General features: G+C 41.0%; 1 protein-coding gene across 1 annotated transcript; it reads right to left on the bottom strand.

Moving 5' to 3' along the window:
* Positions 1 to 3189: 3189 nt before the first annotated feature.
* kcnk18 (potassium channel, subfamily K, member 18) lies at positions 3190 to 8057 on the bottom strand. Its single transcript, XM_041050360.1, has 3 exons — positions 7829 to 8057; positions 7400 to 7546; positions 3190 to 4086 (listed from the first exon to the last, which is right to left on the bottom strand). The coding sequence occupies exons 1-3, from the start codon at positions 8055 to 8057 to the stop codon at positions 3251 to 3253; spliced, it is 1212 nt and encodes a 403-aa protein (XP_040906294.1). The 3' UTR covers positions 3190 to 3250.
* Between the last annotated feature and the right edge of the window lie 17990 nt (positions 8058 to 26047).

Here is a 26047-nt window from a genome sequence, read left to right as displayed (position 1 = left end):
GAGCAACTGTGAGTGTCCACTTCACTGTGAGCCTCACGTCTTCATGGTTTTTACAGCAGCACCATCTTGTGCTCTGTTAACACTACTGCAACAGGACTTTGACTGAGCTGGTCCACAAGTTCTTAATCTTATACCTTCTCATATTTAACAACTTGTGAGTTTGTAACAGCTAAATAACACAAGCAGTAAAATGTGTCTGTAAATAAATAGGTAGCATATGGAATAAAAATGGAAATGGAGAATCAGTTAAACCTCATTAACAATCCTTCCTACCAAAGGAGATTGAGCTGCTTTTAACTAATGATGATAATGATAATTAAGTAATACTGTTGTTGGGCTGTTGTTGGAAGTGCTGTAGAATTGTATCGCACTGGTGCTTTACATTTAATACAATATATTGAATTGATGGCTGTTAATAGTAATACAATGTGATATACAGCCAGAGATAGAAAGCCTCCTGCCCCTTACCCTAACCTTAACCATCACAATGAAATTCTTAACTCCAACCCTGATCCTAGTTAACCTGATTCTACATGGACTCTTTTGTTGCAAAAGCATGAAATATGCTGAAACTGTTTTTTTCCAGACCACTCTTGGGCTGTAAGTGTGATCTGCATGTAAATTTGCACATATCATCTATGTACTGTCATGGAAAGTCAGTTATTGAAAGAGTCTTAATGCTCAAACAAAGTGATGTTGTATCTTTAAGTAGGTCCTGTCCAATTAACACAAAACCTGGACCAGTAGTTTGCTGTTCCACACCGAAGTTCTGTGTAAATTTTGGTGTACATTGGCCACTAGGTGGTGCTTTTACACAATGGGCTGTTGGTCTGTTGCACGTAGCATCTAAGGTCCTTAGTGACTGTCAGGTGAAACAATTTCACTCAGTCCCTAGTCCAGGGTTTTATGCTAACGTTAACGTACGCTTTCTGGTATACCCCTCTGAAATATTCCAATCATCACCCGGAATTATTATTATTATTATTATCAGGGCCAGAGCATCCTTAACACAGTGGCTTTCAGTCCCCTGACAGGCTCAAAGTGTGAGGGCCTGTTCTGTGCCTCACAGCTTTAATGTCTGCAGCTCTTGCAGACTGTTGAAAAGCTTTTTTTTTTTTAACAAGTGACATTCTGTACATTATTAGAGCTTACAGCTATGTTCCAAGTCAACAGTGAGGAGCTCCACCGCTAAAAGCTTCTAATGCAGTGATAGTTCTTCAGTTTAGTCAGTTCAGTCTGATTCCAAGCTAAAGATTTGTTTTTACATCTTCTATGGAGCTGTGCGTTTAATCAATGTGATATGAGTCAAGCCAAAAGTACCGTAAAGTGGTTTATTTCACGCCACAGGCTTCCCCTCATGGTGACTCTCAACATGGATGAAAAAAAAATGCAAAAAACATATAGGAGTTGTTGGACTAGTTTGGTTTAGTTTATTACATTTATTCATCAGAGACTGTGTACAAAAACATTAATCTCATGCAAAGACAAGAGGAGGGCACTGCACCCGGATTTTGTCTCAGTTGTGTGTTGTTCACTGATTTAGTGCACCTGGAATCAGAGCAGGTCAGGAGATGATTGTCGGGCACTGGTGTGAAAGGCAGGTATACTAAAGAAAGAAACGAGATTTAGAAATTCAGGAAAATGAAACATCAAATCTACAACAACATAAAGAGCATTTAGTGGTTCTTCACTTGCTCTTCAGTAATTGAACCGGATTGTAAAGTGTTACCTTAAGGATTTTTTTTTGTTTTTTGTTTTCAGTAAAAGCTGTGACATTGCCTGTGATGCTAAGTCAGTCAGAGTGAGTGAGTTCGATCACAAATTTATACATAACATTCCTAACACTTCATGGTTTTGAGTTTTTAATATGACATTCCCTCTTTGTGTTACTTTGTTGCATCAGTGAAGAAACTGTGAGGCAAGCGGATTCAGAGAGGACATTTTAGTTGATAGTAAACAGGCTTACAGGAAGACAAGTGGATGAAGTGAAGAGACTGATGTCCGGAAGTCCAGTGTGCTCTGGTGCATGCTGGGAAAGTTTCCCATTTTCCGGAACCTTAACCTCCCTGTTTTTTTGTCTTTACCTTTCTCGTGTGCTACAACATGTAACTCTACATCAAAACTATTATTACTTTGAAAAGGGAGGTAGTTGACCGTATATGTACATTCTGGTTCAGGTCTGTATGTGAATAAGCCTGTAGAAGAAACATAGTGAATTGATGAAACTTAATTGTTGTTCATTGCTTGTTGCTCATGAGTTTTGGACGGTTATAAAGTGTCTAAAAGAACAAACAAAACTGAACTTCAAAGGCATTTTTATTTTTTTCATTTTACTAGTGGGGAGTAAAAAATCCAGAATTCTAACTTGAAACCAAGGAAACCAAGGAAATGACTATGGACTTCCAGAACAAAGCACGTTCCCCTCAGCATCAGTGGCCACCCTGTGGAGAACATCAGGTTCCTCGGAGTGCAGATATCACAGGACCTGTGCTGGAAGAACAACACCTCAGCGATAACAGAGCGGGCCCAGCAGAGACTGCACTTCCTGAGGAGGCTGAAAAAAGCCTCTCTCCCCACCTGCATTCTCAGGACATTTTACAGAGGCATGGTGGAGAGCGTTCTGACATACTGCATGTCCACGTGCTACTCCAGCTGCAATATGGCTGACAAGAAAGCCTTACAGAGAACATTCAAAGGGGCAAGACGATTATTGGAGTTTCAGGGATTTGAGTGTATTTGTTTTTTTTCCTATAGTATTTATTTAGTATTCATTATTATGATTTTTATATCTTTTGGGGTTTTTTTTACCTTCACTCTCGTGACCCCAGGAAATGCTGTGCTTGTCTGCACTGCAGTTGTATGTACAGCAAAGTGACAATGAAGCCTGATTTGATTTGATTTGATTTGAAAGCTAACACAACAATACTGTATTGTGTTCCTCTTTGTACCTTAAACCAATACAATTGCTGCAGCATAGCTAATGTTCATTCCTCGGCAAGATACCATATCTAGATATGCAGAATTGGATGTTCATCTCGATAGGAGTCGTTTTGAATATCATCCTCCTTGACTGGGCAAAAGCAGTTGGAACATGCACATTTTTTATTTTGCTCATGCTTATAACCAAAGAAGCAGCACAGAGAGTGCTCTAGATAAGTTCCCATAGGCCCACTGTTTTGGTTCCTGTTTCAAAGCCAGGAATGTGAGCTTGTACAGCTCTTGGACATGAGGCTCAGATTCTCTTGGTGACTTAGTCCTTCTCTCCTTTTTTGAAAGTCTCCACATTTCCCCTGCTGATGAACTTGATGCACTGGCGGTAGCAGCTTACAATTCGTGTTTGGCTCAGCTTAAAAGCCATGGACATGATGGCCATACCAACAATGATGAAGAGTGAGGTAAGCATGAAGTATTTTGGGTGATTGGGTACAATGTCACCAAAACCTATGGTAGTGAGCGTGATGAAGCAGAAGTAGTAGGGGTCAAAACCCTTGAATTCAGTTTCCCACACCGGCAGAATCAAACCGAAAAATAAAATGTAGGCAAACACAATGAAAAGAATCAGTAGAAAGGGTACATCCAACATTTCCATCCCATCCCCTAACCCTGTGAAGTCCCATATTGCAAATCCTTTGGGTGGTGGTGGCAGCTGGTCTAGCTCTGGGCAGGAGAGGGTCCTGAGCAGTGGGCCCTTTCTCAGTAAATTCTCCCTGGCGAGAATCTTCTCAAAGATCTCTTTGTTGTTTTGGAGATGGATGGATTTGTGCTTTACATCCGCTTGGCTGTGCAGCACCTGCCTAATGTCAAGGGGTTCGGGGATAACAACGTCATGGGTGAAAACAAAGGTACCGTCCTCTAGGGCCCAGTGGCTGGAGTCTGCTGCCCTCTTACGAGCCTTCCACGGTGACCAGTTGTGGGAGAGGAGATCTTTGCAGAGGGTGTGAATGTGGACGTAAGCTCTGGACATAAGCATGGCAAGGAAGTCTCCCACATCGAGAATGAGTAGAAGCATGAGAGGGATGCCCACCATAGCATACAAAACACACACCACCTTACCAGGCAGTGTCACTGGATAGATCTCCCCATACCCTGCAACAATAACAAAGAAAATGGATGCTTAAGTAATGTCAAGCTGGGGCAACTAAAGCTAAAGCATGTACAAGTGAATTGCCATACACATTAATAGTCAGGTCTCATTGATGTTGAATGGGTGCTAAATGTGGTCTATGTGCAGCATCCAGAGTAAATTATGAACACAACACAAACATTTCACCACCTTACATGCATGATAGGGTTGACTGATAGGGGAGACTGGTCAACTGGCTGTTTGAACAGGAACAGGGACTAAAGTGACATCTGCATTTAGATCTAACAGACGTCAGTGAACAAGGTCACAGATTGTGGTCGACTCATGAATTTGTTATAATCGTTGTTTTTGTCTGCACTGAAACTCATTATTTGTTATCAGTTCTGGCCAAAGCCAGACTTTAACAAACCAAGAGGTGATCTTTCAGAAAACCAGTTATAGGTGTGTGAGGCTGGAGTGTCTTCACTGTCTTCTCACTCTATCACTCAACACTGGGATCCGTATGCACATGTATGTTGTACATTAAATGTTCTCAGAACAAAGAGATATTATGTATTGGCATCTGGGATCCATTAACACCTGACCAGCAGGCTTTGACCAATAGGTTTCTGTCAGCTCGACACATGATGTGACAAAAGATTGTAAGACATTGTGTTAAAGAAGTTATTCATCAAAGATATTCATTTGCCTTGAAATTGTCTAAAAAATTTAGACTATAAAGCCTTATCCAAGTGTTTTCATTTCCATTGGCCACAGTTAAAAGCATAATCAAAAAGTACAAGGAGATCCAGACTGTGAAAAATCTCAAAGGGCGTGCTGCAAAGCCAAATGTGACCCCTGTGCTGGCAAGAGTGGTTGTGCGAGAGGCCAAAAGGAGTCCAAGTATCACCACCAAGGTATCCTGATGAATCTGAGCAATTCTGGTTCCAAGGAAAGACACTGCACAAGGCTGGTCTCCATAGACGCCAATCAAGGAGGACTCCACTTCTCAAAGGCAGGCACACAAAAGCTTGCCTAGCTTTTTTTTGCCCACCTGGGCAAGCTTTTAGTCATCAGTTCTATGGTTGGATTAGATAAAAATTGTGTTGTTTGGCAAAAGAAAGGAGAATCATTCCATCTCAAGAACACCATCCCTACAGTCAAGCATGTGAATGTAATGCTTTGGGAGTGTTTTTCAGCCAATGGGCCAAGTCACTCAGTCAAAGTAAATGTAAGAAAAGGAGACTACATTAAGATTCTGGAGGAAAACTTGACCTTGGGCAACACTGGACAAGACAATGGTCCAAAACATACAGTCAAAGTGGTCAAGAAATGGTTAAAAGAAAACAATATCAACATTTTGGAGTGGGCCAGCCAAACTCCAGATCTAAATTCTATTGAGAATGTATAGAGGAAGCTAAAGACCAGAGTAATGGCAAGGAACCTCTGTGACCTCTTTTACAAAAGGGGAATGGTCCAATATCCTATTTAGTAATTATAAGAACTGTTTGCTTGTGTGATGTGGTGGTGAGGCCATTTAAGATACTTCCCTGCTGGATGATTTATGGTCCATTTCCCACTGTGTACACAAGCACATTCTATGCAGATTCTTAGATCTACTCCCATGTGGCTGGTCTAAGTTCATAAACAGCTGATTGCAGCTAAACAGCAGTGGGTTCTGATTATTTTAAGTCTCTTTCAATGAGTCAAATACATGAGAACTTCCAAACCGTGCCAGCATGATGATTCTTCTGATAAACTGTGAATAGGGGCATTGGTCCCACAGGGACTGACAGGCAGCAGCCACAGTCCTGTCAGTCCTCGATTATCCCAACCATCCAAAAACAGATGCCGTCTGATCATGAGACACACAAGCCACACCTAACACTGTTTCTAGGGTCTCAGCTCGTTAGTCTTTCAAGTCAGTGAGTCATGCATTAATTATGTGACTAAGTTCAGAGCAAAGTACCTCAACTCGACTACTACAAATTTCCATTTATTTTCCACATCAGACCAGTAAAATCTAATTTTACTTTTGAGATCCATTTGACAGTGGATCACGCAGATTACATAATCACATCAACATCATCAACACAGGCTATGTTATAGCTTACGTCACTGCTGCTCCTCTGCTAATGTGCTGCTCATGCTATGTCTGTGCTGTAGACACTGTGAAAAAGAGTCTTGAAGTATACATCACAGTCACATAATAAATACAGACTCCGATTAGGTAAAGATGTTCAACAAACAGATGCATGCTGCTGCTGCTGCTGCTGCTGAAAACAAAGCTTAATGTGATGAGAGTGAACCAAACTGTAAAGCCGCAGTTCATAAAACCAAAACACTGAACTGAAAGATGCTTAAAGTCATTGTGAATCTGAAAGGAACTGCATAACTGGTGATAATTCTCTGCACTATGACCCACACCTTTCACGTTACATATAGAAATTTGACCACTATCGATATAACAATCTGATTAGTGCAGAAATAGAATGTGTTGGTGCAATTTCACCTCCATGTACTTCAGTCCGTCTCTCCAGGCTTTACTTCCCTTCGACTGGAGCAACTCGAGCAGCAGAGATTGATTAAGCAGTTCATTAACAGCTTTGGAATATCATCAAATGATTTCTAGTGGTGCCCATAATGGAAACTTTCTCATCTCCCTTCACCTTCCTCCAATCAAACGGTTACTGGTTTGATCCATGTTTACGAGGAAAGTAAACAAAAGTTGTTGTGTAAATTACAGTATCACTGCGGGAAAAACCAGGCCCCTTGATGTGTATACACATGACTGACAGCTTTGTACACACTGACTAAGCCACAGTAATACACGGCCAACATTTTTACTGTCAGGCAAAGTCAATACAAGGAGCTGAGCACACAGTCATTAGTAGCAAAGTGCACCAAACCACAAGTAACACAGACCACAATAGAGGAAACTTGAAAGAGAGAAGAATGGCAACTCGATAATGACAATGTCCTACAGGGTTGTTTTTAAAAGCCTAGCAAGAGCTGTACATTTTTATATTTTAGTGCAGTTTGGACATCTGACCTCAGAGTGTTTCACAAAGAGAGAGTAGCAAATTAGCCAAGTTTATAATGTGTTACCAAATAAATAAATAAATAAAATGCATGACTGATTCTAACTTATTCAAATCAGCATCCCCAGGTCACAATCAGCCCTTAGCAGTTATGAGACTATGCTTCTAATCCTCTTTTAAGTTACACACCCTGTGTGTATCTTCACAACCAAGCTCTCTAGGTCTCTATCTCTCTCTGTGTGTGTGTGTGTGTGTACATATATATACACACGCACAAGTATGTATGTAGACTTACCAACAGTTGTAAATACAGTGCAGCAGAAGAACATGGAGCCAAAAAAATTCCATCTATCAGGTCTCTGGAGCCAAATGGACTTGAAGCCATTTCGCATCTTAGTCTCCACTTGCTCCACTATGCACTGATGCGTGCAGGAGGTATTATCTGAAAATAAGGAAAGAATTATGATGTAGATCACATGAATTTATGGAGTAATGAAAGCCTCTTAATTTTTATACAAAGTTTTTTTTTTTTTAATTTAGTTAACGGGCTGGGGCAAGGAAGTACGCTGGCTTGGTCCAAATGAATCAATCAGCATCGCAAGTAAAATAAATCCAAAGATTTCCTGAGCATCCATAAGAAGTCCATACATTATACATGAGCCATTAAAGTTTTGTTGCACGCTGATAGCAGATTGAACTTCCGCGGATATCTGTGGCCATTTACCGGTGAGGTTCTGGACGGTCCTGACAATCTGACCCAAGAACTCATAGTAGTCCCTCTGGGTCATGGACTCGCTGCCTCCTTCAATGTACTGGAACATGAGCGCACCCAGCGCAGCGTACCCAACCATAGACAGGCACAGAAAAAGGTGAGGAAAGAGCCTCCAGAAACGCGCAGCGCATTTTCTGGACTGCGCTTTAGCACTTATTCCTTTCTTCGCCGCCACTGACATCTTCTCCTCCTTCCGTATCCAGCTCCGACAGTCTGCGTGGAGAGCGGCTGGTGCGCCCGTCAGCTTGGCTTTATTGCTGTGTGCAGTGTGTGCGCGGAGGCAGCTGACACCACATCATCCATACGCGCATTACAAACACTGGGATGAGGCCTCCAGGGAAACCCCTTATTGACTCTATAGGCTATTACTCCCCTCTCTGACTGCCTGTGGGAGCCTGATAGGCTCTGAAAGCCTTCACAAATCTTTACACCACAGCGGAAGTCGATCAACCAAGAAGTTTTATCCCAGTAACATACATCTTTTTTCTTGGTTAGACTGAATTGAAATAAAGCTGTAGCCAGTGGATTGAACCCACGCATATTGAGAATAAATCAATCGTCATTGTAATATAATTCCATTCAATGCCTCAGTTTTTACTTTTGCTGACCTCTCTCTATGGGATTCATAAATATTCCAAGAAGCATTAATGGAAATTCTCAAGGAACAAACCTCAAAACTGTACTTGAGTAAAGTATTTTTTTGTAAATGCACTTTGCGCCACTGCTGATAACCATTAATCAACTTGACCCACTTTTCTTTTGGAAGTCCTGCTTACTGCAAAAAGCAATGATGCCCCTTTAATCTCTAAAAATAAATGGTCTTGCCCACTATAGAGCAACAGGTGCTGCAGAATTTCTATATTTAGGAAACCATGTGAGGGTCAGTTGTGGGTCAGAGTCAGAGAACAACTGGGACCTCTTTATGTAAATACCACCAGACCATGAAATATGCCCAGGCATTACATTTGGGATGATAATGCCTTTAACTTGACACGGACTGTAGGTGAGGTTACCCAGTTTGCTGTGGAGTGAACCACACTGAGTTTATCAAATATTCATATGAATGAAGTTCTACACTAAAGGAAATTTATCATTTAGCGTAGATGCTGTGGCCTGACACTACATCATTAGAGTGATGATGTGATGGAGGGTGAAACAGACACTGTCAGAGTCGCTGAGTCAAAGCACGACATGTAGAGATTTAATACAACAACACTTTAAACTACAGCCAACAGAATGTCCATAACACAACTAACACCTCTCATTTATTACAAGGCCGTTGTGCTAGATTGTATAACTGCAGACCTACTGGTTTTGATTTAATTGTGTTGACACAATCAAAGATCTACTAAGGAAGAAACTGAAGCAGGAAATTGCCCTGCTTATTATCAGCAGCCGCCCCACAACTAAAGCATCCACTGGTCCCAGTGACTTAGAAGCACTGATCCCTAACCATCTTCTGCTTCTGAAGTCCAAGCCCTCGTTACCACCAGGGGTTTTTCAAAGGAAGGACATATATGATTGTCGTCGATGGACACAAGTACAGTATATGTCTGACTTGTTCTGGAAGTGCTGGGTGAAAGAGTACTTGCCTCAACTTCAGGAACGTCAGAAGTGGCAGAGCACCAGATGAAATTTTGTTCCTGGAGATCTTGTTATCATTATGGACGATTCAGCGCCTCGCAACTCATACCTTACTGGAAGGGTTGCGCAGACAGTTCCGGGTGAAAGAGGACTTGTACGTCAGGTTACCCTCAAGACTTTAACCAGCTACCTGGTCTGCCTTCTTCAAGAAGCTGAGGAGCTGTGAAGAACTGCGTTAACCTCTTGACCTTTTTGAATATGGACTTGTAATAACATGGACATTTATGTATGGATTAAATATTCTTTTCTGGTTTGAATGACCATTTAGGCAATGAGACTTATGGGTTATGGTTATAGAATGCTTGAGCATAATTTGGTAATTCAAATTTTGTCTCCTACATATTATTGGTAGTGTAAGTACAGTATTGCTCCAGAATAATTAGGGGCTGGAATGTAGGAGCCATCATGTAAGTTTCCTCTATATTCATGGGTATACACTTCTGATTTGAATTTGTTGGTGGGTGTGTAACTATGGGTGTGTACTCCATGGTTACAAATGATTGCTTTCACCTGTGCGTAGTTAGGGCGTGTTGAATCATGGAGTGGGTGAGGAGTGAAACTTTCTGTTGACTGCATCACAATGTTTTACATTTTTTTCTGTTCTCTGCCTTGTTTTTTTTTTTTTTTTTGCACTTACACATGAAAGCAACTCTAACTGGAAGAAAAAGCTGTTCTGGAAATGGACATGAATCTTTTCATCAGTTTCTCCTGTGTTTAGCCCACTATGGCTTGTTGATTTCTTTGATTGCCAGTTAGCCGCAATAACAGGCCTATACCGCTGGGACACTTCCCATGATGCACTGAGCTCCTCTCTTCTCTCTTTCTCCATTTGTATGTTACTAGCTTGTCTTGTTGCCTTTTCCACAGTTTTGTGCTTTCTAATCTCTCTCTCTCTCTCTCTCTCTCTCTCTCTCTCTCTCTCTCTCTCTCTCTCTCTCTTTTCCAGTCACCTTTGGAATTAATTGTGCAGCTTTAGCACAGTATTGGTTTTGGAACTTGACAGTGCAACTTGGGAAGTTTGTGTTATGATTTTGGAAGTCCCACTTCCATTTCTTTCAACTTCACAACCTAGGATGCCAAGGTAACGACAACGTACATATTTTGGATAGACAAATATATCTGGTGTCCTAACTAAAAGAGGGATATCTGCTCTGTAAATGGACAAATGAACACAAAAGGAAGGTGAGAACATGCTTTAGAAAAAGGACAGGAGTTAACAACTGTGAACCTGCTGTATGCACACTAAAGTGGACCCAAAGACAGACATCAGAACTCAGAAGCAGAAGGCAGTTCACCTGTTTATTCCACAGGAAATCAGTTAAGGTACGATGCTAAGTAAACAACATAGATATTTTGAAAAGACAAACATTTCTGTGTCCTAAGGTGTGTGTGTGAGTGTGTGTCAGAGAATTCTGAAGGACCTGTCATGTTCTTGATGTATCAACATTCTAGAATGTGATGTCACAGGCTGCAGTTGGTGAAGGCAAAGCCGCAGAAATCAGCAGAAGCAAAAACAATCAGAGAAACAGTTGGACCGGACAGACTGATGACTCAGACATTTCCTCAGGATTATTGGTGAGTAAGAGAAGGAAATCAGCTCTGTACGTGAACAAATGGACACAAAAGGAAGGTGAGCATCTGCTGTAAAATGGACAGGAGTTAACAGGAATGTTCATATAACTGGAGAGATTTCCACATGCATGAGGTGTAACCACAGAGTTATGGTACTTAAGGCAAAGTGCTTGAGTGCATCAAACATCATGATGTTTATTTATGCTGATGATGTTCGTGGTAGTGGTGTGGAGTGTACTGTAGAGCTCAATAGCATGTTGCAGTGCACTGTAATGTATAATAGTGCTTTGTAGGGTACTGCTCTGGAGTGATGTGTAGTGAAGTCTGGTGCACTCTAGTTATCTGTAGTGTGCTGTAGTGTATTATAGTGGTTTTTAGTGTACTGCAGTGTACCATAGTGGTGTGTAATAAACTGTAGTACACTAGAATCATCTCTAGGGGTCTATAGCATGTTGCACAGTACTGTAGTGTATTATAATGCAGTTTAGTGTACTGTAGGTGTATTGTAGTGTACTGTAGTGGTCTGTATCATGTTGCAGTTGCTCTTTTGTTGTAAGTAGAAGTAAAGCATGGACTAGTTTTTCTGCATCATTACGAGACTGGATGTGCCTGATTTTTGTAACATTGCGAAGGTGAAAAAAGGCAGTCCTTGAAGTTTCTTTGACATGTAAAACATCCACAGGAGCTTCCTGCAGATGTTGAACAGCTGCAGCATCTTCAGGAAGTACAGCCTGCTCTGGCCCTTCTTGTACTGGTGGTTTGTGTTGCATGTCCAGTCCGACTCCGTCTAGCCAGAGCCCGAAGTACTTGTAGTTGTCTACGACTTCTACCTCAACTCCCTTGATCAGAACTGGTCATGGGCATGGTTTTAACTTCCCAGATGGTCCCTGATACACCCCATGATGGCTGTGTAATCCACAAATTTCTGTATGAGGCACAGCTCAGAGTTGTAGCAGAAGTCTGAGGTGTATAGGTTGTAGAGAAGAGGGGCCAGCACTGTCCCCTAAGGTGCTCCTGTGCTGCTGACCACAGTGTCAGACCTTTTGCTGTGGGACTCCAGGTTATGGTCAAGTGCATCCTCTTTCGAATTTCACTGGAGTCCACCTGTGGCGAATTGAATTGATTGAACCTTGTTTAGAAAGGTACACACCTGTGTCTATAAGGTACCACTGTTCACGCATACATATCAGGATAAAAACCAAAGACATGATCAGAGCATGAATCAGAGCAAGGGCAGAGCCATTTGTAAAGCTAGAATCAATAATTGTGAAATGGAAGAAGTTTGGAACCACCAGGACTCCACCTAGAGTTGGTTTTCTGCCCAGAAAAAACAGACATAAAGGGTTGTGGTCAGGACGGTGACCAACAACCCAACAGTTACCATCCATCAATCAGGTCTTTAGGTTAGAGTGACTAGATGGACACTATATTGAGTGAAAGGCATATGCCAACCAGCATCTGTGGAGAGACCTGAAGACCCTGTCTGATGGAGCATGAATCTGCACAACAAAGTGTGCAGACATTGAAGGGTTCTATTGCAGCCTCGATGTGTGGTTACACTTTTGAGGAGGAGTACCTCAGCTACAGCTTAGCTATTTAGATTGGAGTAACACCACTTCCAGGCTGCTATAATTTTGTTGTATTCTGGTACAATGACAATAAAGACTTCTGATTCTGAAACAAAAACCTGTAGCTGATCATAAACCTTTACCTTGGTGCGTCAATGTGAAAAGGGCACATAAGATTAATGGACTCAAGCACCCCTCCATCTTTACTGTACTATAACAAGCACTGTTAAACCACCAGCACTTTTTCAGCGTGATCCATGTGTGTTATGCTGAAACTGTCATGTGGCATTGTCTGTAAACATAAGTCAAATATAAAATATACACACAGTCAAGAGTGATCTAACAGCCCTAAGTAAGGTTTCCTCTGAGTTCATCCCAAAATAAGTCACATTAACACAAACACAGATGACTTAGTTTGCCTTTAAAAGCTCCATCGTAGACGTGGTGTCCGGGGCCAGGAATGACATTACTGACTTTCTTCTCTGACTAGTAGCTGTGGAATGGTGTCGCCGTTAAATAATGCGATGAGTAGAGGCCAGAGCGGCGTGACTTTCTGATGGGTGTTTATTTTAAACAGAATGGCAGCCAAAATGTTTATTCCATTGATGCTGAGCAGACGCGAGGGCTGTTCAAGTGGCAGCGCATTGTACAGCGAGGAGCCAACTTTCTCTGGACCTCCTCTGTGCTACAGTTTGCCTGCTGTTACACCAATTATGGTCATTATTGCATTACGCTGAGAGCTGCCCCACCAAATGACACCACAGACTTTATCATCAACTTCAAATATCTAAGCAAGCCTTCAGCTCTGTTAGAAATGATAGATAATAATGGATAATCAATAAACACTAGTGTCAGCTAAATTTGATCTTTAACAAATTGTCAAACTTGATTATTAATTTATAGGATGTGACTGTGTCACATGTGCCTGATCAAAATAACTTTATTGATCCTCTAACTTTTTATGCCACTATGAGTTTTGATCTCAAGTGACCCAACAGCTATTTGACGGTTTGCTGAAGAAGATGGTATAGATGTTAGAGTGAATGTTTAGAGTTATTTCGTAAATGGTAGTATGTGAAGATACTTAACTAAGAAGGTGAACATTGCGAGCACGTTGGCATGTTGCTGTAGCTCAACGCACTGCTGCACCTAGCTTCTGTCTTGGCTGTAGATGGGTTATTGTTGGATTTCTGTCCCATCAAACTCATTATTTCTCTTTGGGTCAAGGTAAGCCTGTATCATATTATGCAGTTGGGGTGCCTTGATTTTTGGCTGCAAAGACCTACAGTCAGGGTTCACGTGTTTCTCTAAACTGTTTTCTCAGATCACAATCACAGTTTAACAGCACTGACAGGTTTTCTTTTTAACTATGTGGGACACACAATAGTCGATGGTTAGTTTGTGAGGCCAGAGCAAGTTAAATGCAGCTTTACTAAACTACTACCACCCCAATACTAACATTAAAATCAGTTAGGAAAAGTCATTAAGACAAAAGTGAGTTTTAGAATATTTAAAAGATGACACAAATTGAGATTTTTGGAAGCTTTATGAGGGCCATGCCAGAGGATCTATAGGTGTAGGAAGTGCCTTCCTGTGATTGGTCCTGACCACAGGCTAACCAGTGAAGGGCAGCAAGGATTGCTGTGATGTGGTTGCTTGTCGCAGCAGACGGCCGCTCTGCCATGAGCCAGATTCTGTTAAAGTTCTCTTCCCGTTACAGGCAGTTTTTCCTCCTTGCCACTGTCACCAAGTGCAGCTCATGGGGGAAATTGGATGTACTAGCACAACTACAGATAGCATTTCAAGATGGTGGCCAATTTCTTCCAATGAAATTTGCAAACTGTGCTTTAATTTTCTACTATTTCAGCCATTGGCGGCTGAAAATTAAACAATAAAATATGAATGGGTGTGAATGTCAGGAAATTTTCCTTCAGTGTTTTTTTTTTTTTTGAACAGAGTCTTTCTAGATCAGAGGTCATCATGTGACCTGTTTAGTGTTATTTTATGTAAAACATAAAGAGACTAGACTTTGTTAAAGGTGTTAAAGGCAGTACACAAAGTAAAACACAGTTGGGTCATTTTTGTGCTAGTGTTTGTAACTTGACATTAGTGTTTAACTCACAAGTTGGTACAGAATTATTGCTTCTTCATCACATGAGGAATTCTGAAGAATTTCAGCTATTACCCTGCATTTAAAACAGCAGATCATTTTTTTTAGTCTCAACAAAAATCTAACTAAATAATTGAATTTTAAATTACCTTTGAAAACCAGTCAATCTATGATTTAGATTTACATGTTGCACAACAATCCACAGAGTGGGCAAGTTTTCAGAAGCACAGTTCACAAAGAAAGTTTATAGGATAAAAATGAAATTATGATAAGCTGTAATTCAATCCTATTTGGACACAGAGGGCGTTGATAGCATATAAAGCTTGATGTCCCATCCCAAAGCCATTAACGGGATCTAATTCCAAGTGTTGAGGCCCTTCCCTCTGCTCAGACAGATATTTTCCAGTGATAATGTTCTCTGTCTGTTACCACTCAAAGCCTGCGCTTGGCCTCACCCTCTGCTGTGGAAGAAGTCTGAGTAATAAACTTTGTTGTTAATACTCAGAGTGTCTGTGTGTCTTTTACATTATATCTAAAAGACAGACAGACAGGCCCTTATTGGAAGAGTTAATAGCGAAGAGGCCATTGTAAGGTGTTAAGGCTTTGTGGTGGAAAAGGAGGCCTTCAGGCAGAAACAAGGAAGCAAGGGGAGAGAGAGGGTGTTGGGGTGGAGCGCATGACATGCAGCAAGGATCCCAGACTAGACTCAAACCATGGATGCTGTGGTGACATGTGCTGTGACCATTCAGCTCCCAAGGTGCTGTCTCTGACGGATGACTACAGGCGGACATTTTAGGAGATGTTGTTTGCTATTTTATTTATTTCTGCAGCTCCAGGAAAGACAGATAAGCCCTTCCTTTAATTCACTCTTGATGCAAGAAGTCAGCAGTGTGTAAACGCTATACTGAAGTGTCCATCAGCTTAAACTGCAGCTGTACTGCACTGTAAAGGAGGTCCTAAGGAACTGAGAGGACAGCAGGTGGACCGGCTGTTAAACTACTATATTTGTGACATACTAACTCCAATAACTCAGAGCAGAAGAGACTGAAAAGACTTGGTCCCATGGTTGACTGTAAATACTTTCAAAGATCCCAGGATTGTCCCCACCGCTCAGGTGCAAACGCCCAAAATAAATGCTGCTGGGGGAAATGATGACATCCACAGATGATAGCCCACTGCAGCCACAAGAGGGCAGTTAATTACAAGATAAATGTAAACAGATCAGATCCTGTTTCCAGAGTCCTGTTTGAAGATGTAAGGAGAGATATCACTTTTACTTCAGTATCGTTCTAATTGATGTCTGCTATCAGCTTTAACTGGTCGAGCACTGCTTCCCTTGCTTGTCCTGACAGCACTGATTCTAGCACGTTACCCTAGTTTATTTAAATCTTGTGATTCCTTTGTTCCCTGTTCTCCGGCCTGTATTTCCTCCTGGACCTGTCCTCAGTTCTTTTTGGATTCCCTTTTGTTGGTTGACCTCAAGTAAGGACTTTTTTTGTGAGTGATGTTTTGTCCTTCTCCATCAAGGATGACTTTTGGTTGCTTGAGCTTTAATTTCCTAGCCCTGGTCTTGTTCCAGAGATTTTGCGTTTTAAAATAAATGACATTTTTTCACCCCTTATTACAGTTCACTTGAATACAGGATCTGGTTTTTCTTTTCCTTTGCTTTTGTAAAATTATTTGGCTTAGTTTTTAGTTTAGTTTCAATCAGACTTTAAGTTAGATACAGCCACTGGTGTCATCAGGAAATAGAACAGCAAACTGGTAATTTCATTGCACTGATAAGTAGTTTATTTCTGCATATGGCAATAAAACCTTTGAATCGTGGAATCTAAGTGTTGTGCAAACTTTGAGCTGGCATGCTATCACAATCTGTCCATTTGTTGCCTGAACTGTACTGTTAAAATAAAGTAAATAAGTTAAGTTAGTTACCTCTTCCTGTAACAACTGAGAAACTGTTTCTGTATCTTTAACACAGACTGGAGATGTTTTTGTTGTTGTTGTTGTTTTACATTTATTTACACATATTATAGATGGAGATGTTGAGAACCCAACCCAAAATCTCTGAAAAAGACCTGTGAGAAGGTGGTTTACAAACACTAAATCAGGGTGATGTTATTGGAATGGATGGATATTCAGATAGTCAGAATGTCTTGGAAACACGGCTGATCCGCTGTCCAGAACCACTGTCCATGGGAGTCATGCTGGGGGCAGACTGACCTGGGGCGAGCATCTTGTACTGCTGCTGCAGATATGAAGAAATCCACAGCTGGGGTTTGTACAAACATTTTTGTTGAGATGTTAGTGAGGCTGTGAATGAGACAGAGATGAGAGCTCAGAAGGTGAGGCTATTTGAGGACTCTCATTTAGTTCTGTATTTTCTGATTCATTTTGAAGTCCTGTTACTGGAACCTGTTCCTCATTTTGTTTTGTATTTTCTGTTATTTTGAAGTCATGTTCCTGGCTGGTCTTTACCCTGTTTACTTCCTGTCTTTGTGTGAGGCTTGAGTTAGGCCTAGAGACCTGGTTTAGGTTTGTAACTCCACCCAGTAATGGGTGGGGATAGATACACCTGCCTTTAAAAGGCCAGGTGAGGGTGCAGCATTTCCTTTGTCTGAGGCCTCCTGTGAGCTGTGCGTTGGTGTGAGCAGAACTTTGTTGTCCTGTGAGCTTGTAGGCTGTGGATGCTATGTTCAAGAGGTAGGCTTTGGCTAAAGTAAACTTAGCTCTTCCCCTGTGCTCCTCAGTAATATGTGTTTCCATCTGACAGGAAGACTGAGGAGTGCACCTTGTTGAGCTTTGACCACAGAACCAGACAGAGCCAGGGGATTCCATAGTAGGCCTCCCCACACCCTTAAGCCCAGATCCAGACTGCTGCTTTGCCTGAGCGGTTCTTTTATTGGTCCAATGTATTTGCTGCACCTGTTGTTTTTATTCTCCATATAAGTCCTGTCTTGTTCATTTTATTTGTTTGTTTAATCAGAACCGACTGATTTTAAATTGTTTTTATTTTTAGGTAGAGGGCCAGCCTGTGGGGAGTAGTTTTGCTGTGTACATGTGTGCATGCTGTGTGGTGATATAAAAGGTGGCGGTCACATAGTCATGTCTGAATTTTCTTGAGTAGTGCAGTGCAGCAGAATGCGATAGGATCTCCCCACAGTGAGAACTCTACCTTTGTTTTAAGCTTTTATTATAGTATTCAGTTGGTGCTATTTAGGCTATTTTTGTTTTATATTGTAGAATGAAAGCTATCAATTGCACTACCTGAGTGCTTTTGTTCTTTTAGGCCTCTTAGCTCTCAACTCCTCCTGTTTTAATTATCTTGATTTAAATAAACTCATTTGTTTTAATGCATGTCTGCCACTCTTCCTTTTTGAACTTTATTTAATATTAACATTATTTGTGTCACCACTTAGTATTAGTAAGTTATATCTCCTTGAGGTTCATGATTTTAACTCCTCAGGCCTCTCTACATTCTGAGATGGGTCACATTTGTCAGCCTCCCACGTCGTTGATTGTCTGCCCCGCCCTGATTTGTGTCACCTGTTGTCAATTAGCCCCGGTGTATTTAAGTCTTGTTGATCTCTTGTCTTTGTTAGTTTGTCTGGTGGTAATAGAAGTTCCTCCATATCAAACAGACACCATGTTTTGTTGGCTGACTGACACTGACACAGACTCCATCACCGTGAGCTTAGCTTATTTACTTTAATGAAGTATTTCAGCAGTACAGTACAGGCAGTTGACAGCATTAGCTTGCCAGCTAAAAGCCAATGATGCCTCAGCTAGTGGAACAAGAGTTTCTGTTTATTAACTTACATTACTGCAGTCCACAGCATAATCAATTATTAACATTACCTGCAATCGGTGATATGATTATATGGGGAGAAGTAGCTGCCAGCAGGCAGGCTGTGTACTGACTGGAGTGTTCAGTGAGCTGGTCTCCAGTCCCCCCAGGAAAAGAACTGTGTCCTGAGTGTGAAAGGCAACACCCTGCACTCAAAGGTCCTGGATGGACTCTGAATGGCACCAAATATGAGCCAGAACAAGACCCAGGAGGAGTAAATTGCGTAAATCCTAAACTACTCTAACCTACAACAGGCTAAGGCAAGAGTATACAAGTGTATACAGATCATCTAGATTGGAACATTGTCTAAAAAAATACCATTCATAATCTCAAAATGTCTTTTTTCTCTTGGGAATATAGGTAGAGAGAGGTAATTTGTTCCTATTCTGCTAATTGAGAATATAATATTATTTGGTCTATGGGACGTGTTCTACTTAAATAACAAGAGACCATTGAGCCATGGGATCACACCAGCTGAGACACCAGTCAACGTGTTGGCACTCTGACCCTCGGTGCCTAGGTCTTCATTTTGATCTTGGCTACACACCTGTAGTTTCTGATGCTGTCGACCATCGCTGTTGATGTCTGTTCCTGAATCGACCGTCATGGCTGATATCTGGCCTGTTCCTGGTTTGGCGATCTTTGGCTGACTTAGGAACCTGAACCTTGTTGTGGAAAAGAAGCTTGTGCCAGGATTTCAGTTTTAGATGGGCTAAAGTAATTTAGGCTTTTAATTACACAAGTTAACACTGTGTGTCTTCCCAGTCCCAGTTGTACAAGTGGGCGGTCCAGGGCCCATTTGACCCACTCACAACACCACATGTGCCTGATGGGGCAACACACTCCGGTCTGGTGGAGGGAAATGATAGACCAGGTAGAGGATGATGAATGGTGAACAGGGGTCAAACCAACTCTCAGTCCGGAGCATTGCACCTAGATCTGTCTCATTAAAAGATGCCACATACTGGCATTCACCTGAAGGGAATAAAGTGGCTGAACTCCCACTGTTGCAAGGGAACTGCTGTGGTTTAGGACTGGCATTACAGCTCTCTCTGACATCAGCCTGGGAGATGGACGGGAGGTGGAAGAGGAGAAAGGCTATGCTTTCTTATTAAAGGAAACCAGAATCATGAACTGTCTCATTAATGTCTGTGCCTAATTATTATTATTATTTTTTTTCAAAGCTGGACAACCCACTGTCCACACTGGACTCACAGGAGGAAGTACAGCTTCTTATGCAAGCCTGGACCACATCCTCTCAAGGCTGGAGTTGGCAATGAGCCTACATTGATCTAACCAAAGCTTTCAGCTCCAGGCCCTCTGCAAAGAAATACTGCACATTAGAGTGTTGAGTTTAATTTCAGCACCAAGGGAAATAAGACAGTCTTAAGATAAAACAGGGGTCAAGAAGGGGTTTAAGTATTCATCACCGTGTCCAGTTCATCAGCCAAAACCTGCTTCATATCTACAAATAATCAGTGCTTTCTCTAAAATAGATTTAAGGCCAAGTCCAGAAGCTAGAGCTTCAGTATGATGCTTCAGATGATGATGAAGTCATATTTACCCTTTCAGGATCAGATCTGCGGTACATCCTGTGTCTGCCAGAGCATCAAGACTCCCTAAGCTGGCCCTGAACATGAAGAATACCATACAGGAATTTAGTGGAAACGATGAGTTGAATGAATGAACTGTTGAGAGCATACTCAGCTCATTAGATTAAGGCTGTTCTAAAGAAGCAAAACAACTAACATATTAGCAGACTTCCCAGCATGCATGGTGTGATGTGATGAAGGTTAGTATTGGACTCAGTTCCTACATTAAGTGGGCAGCTGTGGTTGAGGAGGTGGAGCAGGTCCACATCCAGTGATCAGAAGGTTGGTGGTTCAAACCTGTTGCTGAGTTAATTGGAGTTTCAAGGCAAGAGGAGACCATGCACGAAACTGTACATTTCAGCAATGGAGAAATGAGTCTGTAAGCTTGTGATTGGATTTTGAGGTACAGAATGTGTCCTGATAAATCAATACAACATCTTAATAACACGCATTCAAACATCTCTTTTCCCCAGACCTTGTCATACCAGGAGTTTGCGATGGTTCCCAGCTCAGCCTTTCCTCTGGCCACTGTTCCTATCAGGGCTCCGTGGTAGAACAGGTCTGGACTGCTGCAAGACCCTGAACTCTGAACCCCATCTCCTCAGGTAGGGGCAAAAACAAGCAAATTAAGCAAAAATAAAATACTGTTCATGAGCCCAAATAAGCACACATATACACGGCTGTGTATATGTTTATTTTATGACTAACAGTTCAAAACAAAGTGTGAACGTTTGCAGCAAAAGTCAAACAGCATAAAATGGGCATTAAATGTAAGATTCAGTGTGGAGCAGAGACCATTAATCTTGTTACCAGGAACATTACATATCGATCTAATATATTTATAATGTATAAATGTATGAATAACAGAAAACTGGCTGAAATCAAAACCAAATTCTGGTGCAAGACATTGTTCTGCTGGTATATGAGGTGTATCAGAGAAATCCTGTGATAAGATTTAATCTTAATTTACCATAATTTTTTCACTATTCTGACAAGTCTTTCGTTCAAAAGAGCTCTGAATAATTTTTATTAAGTTTGTGAGTAAAAGCAAACTTTTACTTTTATCTTTTGCTCAAGAAAATTTTTACTTTTAGTTTGTCAAACAGGGGCTTGAGTTTAAATCCTGGTACGTTAGGAAAAAATGATTATCCATTAACATCAAGTCTGTGACACTGTTCTCGAACTGTTTTCCACCAAGAGTAGGCTATATATGCATATATGCAGGCTTTAATCACAGACGGCTACTAATTTGATCCAGTTCTCTGGCAGCAGGTTTCCTCTTAAACCAGCATCTGATGCTGTTCTTCGTGTTCTGAGCCTTAGGTTAATCTGGGGATGTGTTACCTTCAGAGGCCACATGAGGGCCCCAGAGGTTTAATAGTCACACGTCTCAGATGGTGCTGAAACATTACGAATCTTTCCATCAATCTGAATCTGTGTCCCACAAGCTTCTTGTCTAATGGCCCCTTGGCACGGGGACCCCCCCCCCCCCCTCCCCAGCCTTCATATGCAAATCTGTGACTGTGTATTCCAGCATCATAATTTATGGCGGTGAATTGGCCTTATGGAGCGGAATAATAATAACAAATCCAAAAATATGATTGCATGTAAATCAAACAGGATGTTGGCTTAGCCATTGTAGAGATGGCAAATTAGATGGAGCAGAGGGCAAAGGTTTAAGTCCTGGAACAAATTTCCAGGTGTTTGTTTCAGGTGAGTAAATATTCTAATAAGCTTGTGTAATGTTGTGATCGGCGGAGAAGAGCTATAGTCCGAGTGTTTGCTCGCTAATTTTAAATACCTCGTCGACACATTTGAAGTCTGTTAGGGTCAGAGTCACAGCTACAGCTGAGACCACACATCTCATGTCCTCAGTCCGTCAGTCCGGCAGTTTGGGTATTTTATTAACCTGAAGAGGATGAATCTAATATTTTCTTAATATCTTAAAATTTGTATTGTTTTCAGACCAAACAAATTTAAAGTTAAATGAATACACAATAAAAAAAAAAAAAGATTTAGTATTTTTCCACACAGTGTGTTATCCAGACAGAGTGGAAAAAGGCTTTGACACAGCAAGTTAGAGAATTAAAATCCACAGAAACAATATCTGAAAATATAATTGAAGAGTTACAGTCTGAATAGACATTTTAAAGGCTTTATTAATTAGTCTTCTGAGATGTGGTGCTGAGGTGATTTGAATTCATGGACTCAGGATTTCTAAATTCCTGAATACAAGATTCTTTTTAGATGATGATGATGATAATAATAACAATAAATGATGAGCTGAAGTGAGACACTGTAAAACTTCTTATTGATGCCCTCACTTAAACACAATGTTAACATCCTAAATGACAACCTCCATGTGGGTGAAATGAACTTGCATTGTTAAATACTACGGTGCTGACGCTGCCGTGTTGTCAGAGGGAAGATTAATGCAGAGACCCTGTAGAAGTGTCTTAATGGCAACAATGTTGATCTCTAAAATGTATTATTATTATTTTAATTTAAAAAAAAAAAAAACAGTTCCTACAGCCAAAGGTGACATTTTCAAAAGTCTTGTTTTGTCCGACCAAAGATGTGAAGTTTCCACTGATGGAAAACAGAAAAAAAAAAGAGCAAATGCTTGCATTTCAGAGGCTAAAGCCAAAAAATGTTTGGATTTTTTTTTATTTTGATAACTCATTTTATTACTAAATGATTATCAGAAATGTTAGCATTTCTTTTTTTTTCTTTTTTTTTGTCCATCAACTAACTGATTTATTGTTTCTGTTGAATTTGTAATGTGCTTTTCTTCAAATTTTTGAAGTAGTCATCTGCATTTTATAGCCACCCTTATAAGCACAGTTTACAGACACACAGTATATTCTGAACACCGACAAGTCTGAATCAAACATGTACTTACACCAGTTTAACCTAATGGGAAAAATAGCAGGAAAGTCAGAGTTTTTAAGGTAGAACTACAATGTAAGTATTAAAACTTTGCTTTAAAAAAAAAAAAAAAATCATGTATTTATTTATTTTGCCTTCTCCCACTACAGAACACCAAACTTATTTCTTCTTTTTTTAACATTGTATTCTGCTAAAGTGTAGTCAGAGACTAATCCACTGCAGTGGACAGCTCTGCACCGCTGTTACTTTGGCCTTCTTTGTGAGTTATTACTTAAAAATTAGATTTATAAAAAGAATCAGACTGACTGACCTGACAATCACGAGGGTGTTTATTATGTAAAGTAATGAAAAATAAGCAGAAGCTTCATCGTTTACAGCAAAACTCACAGAAAAAATACACGTGACACACACACACACACCTCAGGCTGCTAATTAGGGCTTCTAAAATCATTATCAGGCAGAGTAGCTTTGAGACTGGGTGATTAGTTATTTAGGATAATATAAGGACAACCATTTACATGAAGAGGAAGAACATGAGCTACCATCTAAAACTTTTGGGTTCATACCTCAGTGCATAGTCTTCATGAAAAATATGTGTCAGAAGTTCATCGATAAGAGGCACTTAGGCTTCATAGACACTTTATCACTTTGTAACATCTGAAAAAACAGATTTATTTTTTATTTTTTGTAGATGCTGAAAGTTAATGAAGCTCCAAGGACATCTTTTATACGGCAAAGGTGAGATGAAAAGCACCGGTTTGATTAGATGAGACATCAGCAGATTGAATCACTTTCTTTGTTTAGGTAAATGAAATGTAACTTTCAGCTAAATGATGCATGGTGTAAAGGATTGTAAAAGTGATATACAGCATGTTTTTAGTCCCATAGTCAAAGTCAGTTACAGTCATTGACTGTTACTGCTCCCACCTATGGACCCCGGCTTTGAACCTGACACACAGATGGAGCTAATAAGTCCCGCTGATTGATGAAAAGCGTTTTGCAAATCACTTGTCAACAATGCTGCCGCAATTGAGAAAGACACAAAGAGGAGATGTGAAGGGCTACATTTTTCTCATTCCTGATTTATTCGTCTCTTCTTGTGTGCGACTGCTCTGTTTTGTTCGGTGAAAGCCGCTGGCTGTATACCATCATCGATCTTCCTGCTTTCACGTGGAATGTCTGCAGGAAAATCATTGACCACGAGTGAGACCAATTTTACCACATTATGAAAATGTGACCGTGTCCTCTAGCACTTGTGTATCTGCTCGGCCTCTTTTAATTGTTGCGTTGCGTGTGCAGCCTTTCGTCTGTAGGGGGCTGATGTTGCAGCATCTTTTTTTGGGGGGGGTATGATAGAGATCTGAACCTCTTTATCTGGGCCACAACTTCCCACACACTCCAGAGCAAACAGTGGCCCTGCAGATATGACTGAGCCTGTGTGGCTTTGACTGTCTTTGTTTCAATCACATGACCACTCTGAGTTGCTGTCATTCATTGTACTTGCCGTGCAGCTGTGTTTGCCTAGTTGACCTGCAGTGTGCAGTAGATGTTGCTCAGACCTGCAGAGGGCTCTCTGTCAGTGATGTCCTCTGAGAGTAGTCTGTCCTCTTTCCAGGTCTTTGTGGTAGAGAGGAGGTTTTGGGGTGCAACAAACAACAAGTCCTCCAACCTAAACCACCACATAGCTGCTATAGGGTTTCTTGTGTACCTTATGTACCGGTCTTTGTCGTCATGGTAACAATAACACAACCTGTGGAAGCGTACCAGCAGCAGGTGTACCAGACCTTTGTCGGTATGCTGGTCTCCTGTGTGATAAGGCCTGTGTATAGCCAGCAGCCACTAGATGTCGCCTAAGAATAAAAAGTAACAATAGGTCGCAATAGTCTGCTTTCACAGACGACCTATAGGCTCGTTTTTTTTTTTTTTTTTTTAAGAAGTGAACTTTGCCTCATACAGCCATATGAGGCTCCCATCTCTTTGGTGCTAAACCTTTGATTTTTTTTTCAATAGATTTCACTGGATATTTTGACTTTTTTTGTACTGAGAGCTGATAATTTTATCAATGGTGAATCGGTTTTTATCCTCTTCCACTGTGTTAGCAGCTATAGCTAACATCCTTAAATCCCTCAGTAAAATCTAATGCTATTAAGTCCTGCTTTAAACATATTTACTTGCCTGGTAGTCTGGCGTTAACAGTAACCCCTGATTGGCTTTCACTAAATCAGTGGATCCCAACCTTTGTCTACTTGTAGCCTCTTGTCCCAGGTTGCATGTAGTATCTGTATCTGTTGAGCACATACTGTGCTTTATTGTGAGCTGCAGAGCGAACTGCAGGGACAGAGGGAGGAATAACCCCAGAAAGAGTAAGAGACGGATGGATGGTGAGGGGCCCAGTGCCAATACATGGGTCCTCGCTCCCGAAGCGCCGGTGTCTTCGAGGTTTTCTGTTCTTAATCACATAATACAGTTAAGATGAGGTTAAACAGGGAATCACAGTCAAGCCTGCCGTGTTTCCAAACACTCCCAAAAGATTTTCCCCCGACAAAAAAAAAAAAATCCGTCTGTGTTCTGACAAATGGTGGGCTGAGTGGTGAGAGTGGGGAAGAAGAAGAAAAAAAAAAAAACATGATTTATTTTCAAAGCTTTTATGATGCTTTCCATTGTTTCCCCTCATGCTTTAGTCTTGATGCACACCACGACTGCCAATAGGGACGTAACTGTTGCAGAGATACAAAGGAACTGCTCAAATTACACCTGTGACAATTACTACAGCAAGGCGCTGTCTGCGGGACAAAAGAGTGTTATCTAAAACTACTCACAGAGAATGTACAGAAGAAAAAAAAAAATCAATTACTGCTAAGGCTTTGTTGCAGGTTTTAGGCTGTCTGGTATGTCACACTATAAACATTGTATTGTCAACAGCAGATTAGTACAACAGCCAGAGATATTTTC

Source organism: Toxotes jaculatrix, chromosome 11 (genome assembly GCF_017976425.1).
Source record: "Toxotes jaculatrix isolate fToxJac2 chromosome 11, fToxJac2.pri, whole genome shotgun sequence".
Lineage (NCBI taxonomy): Eukaryota > Metazoa > Chordata > Actinopteri > Toxotidae > Toxotes > Toxotes jaculatrix.
The sequence above is the reverse complement of the archived record's forward strand: the minus strand, read 5'-3'. Positions and strand labels throughout refer to the sequence as shown.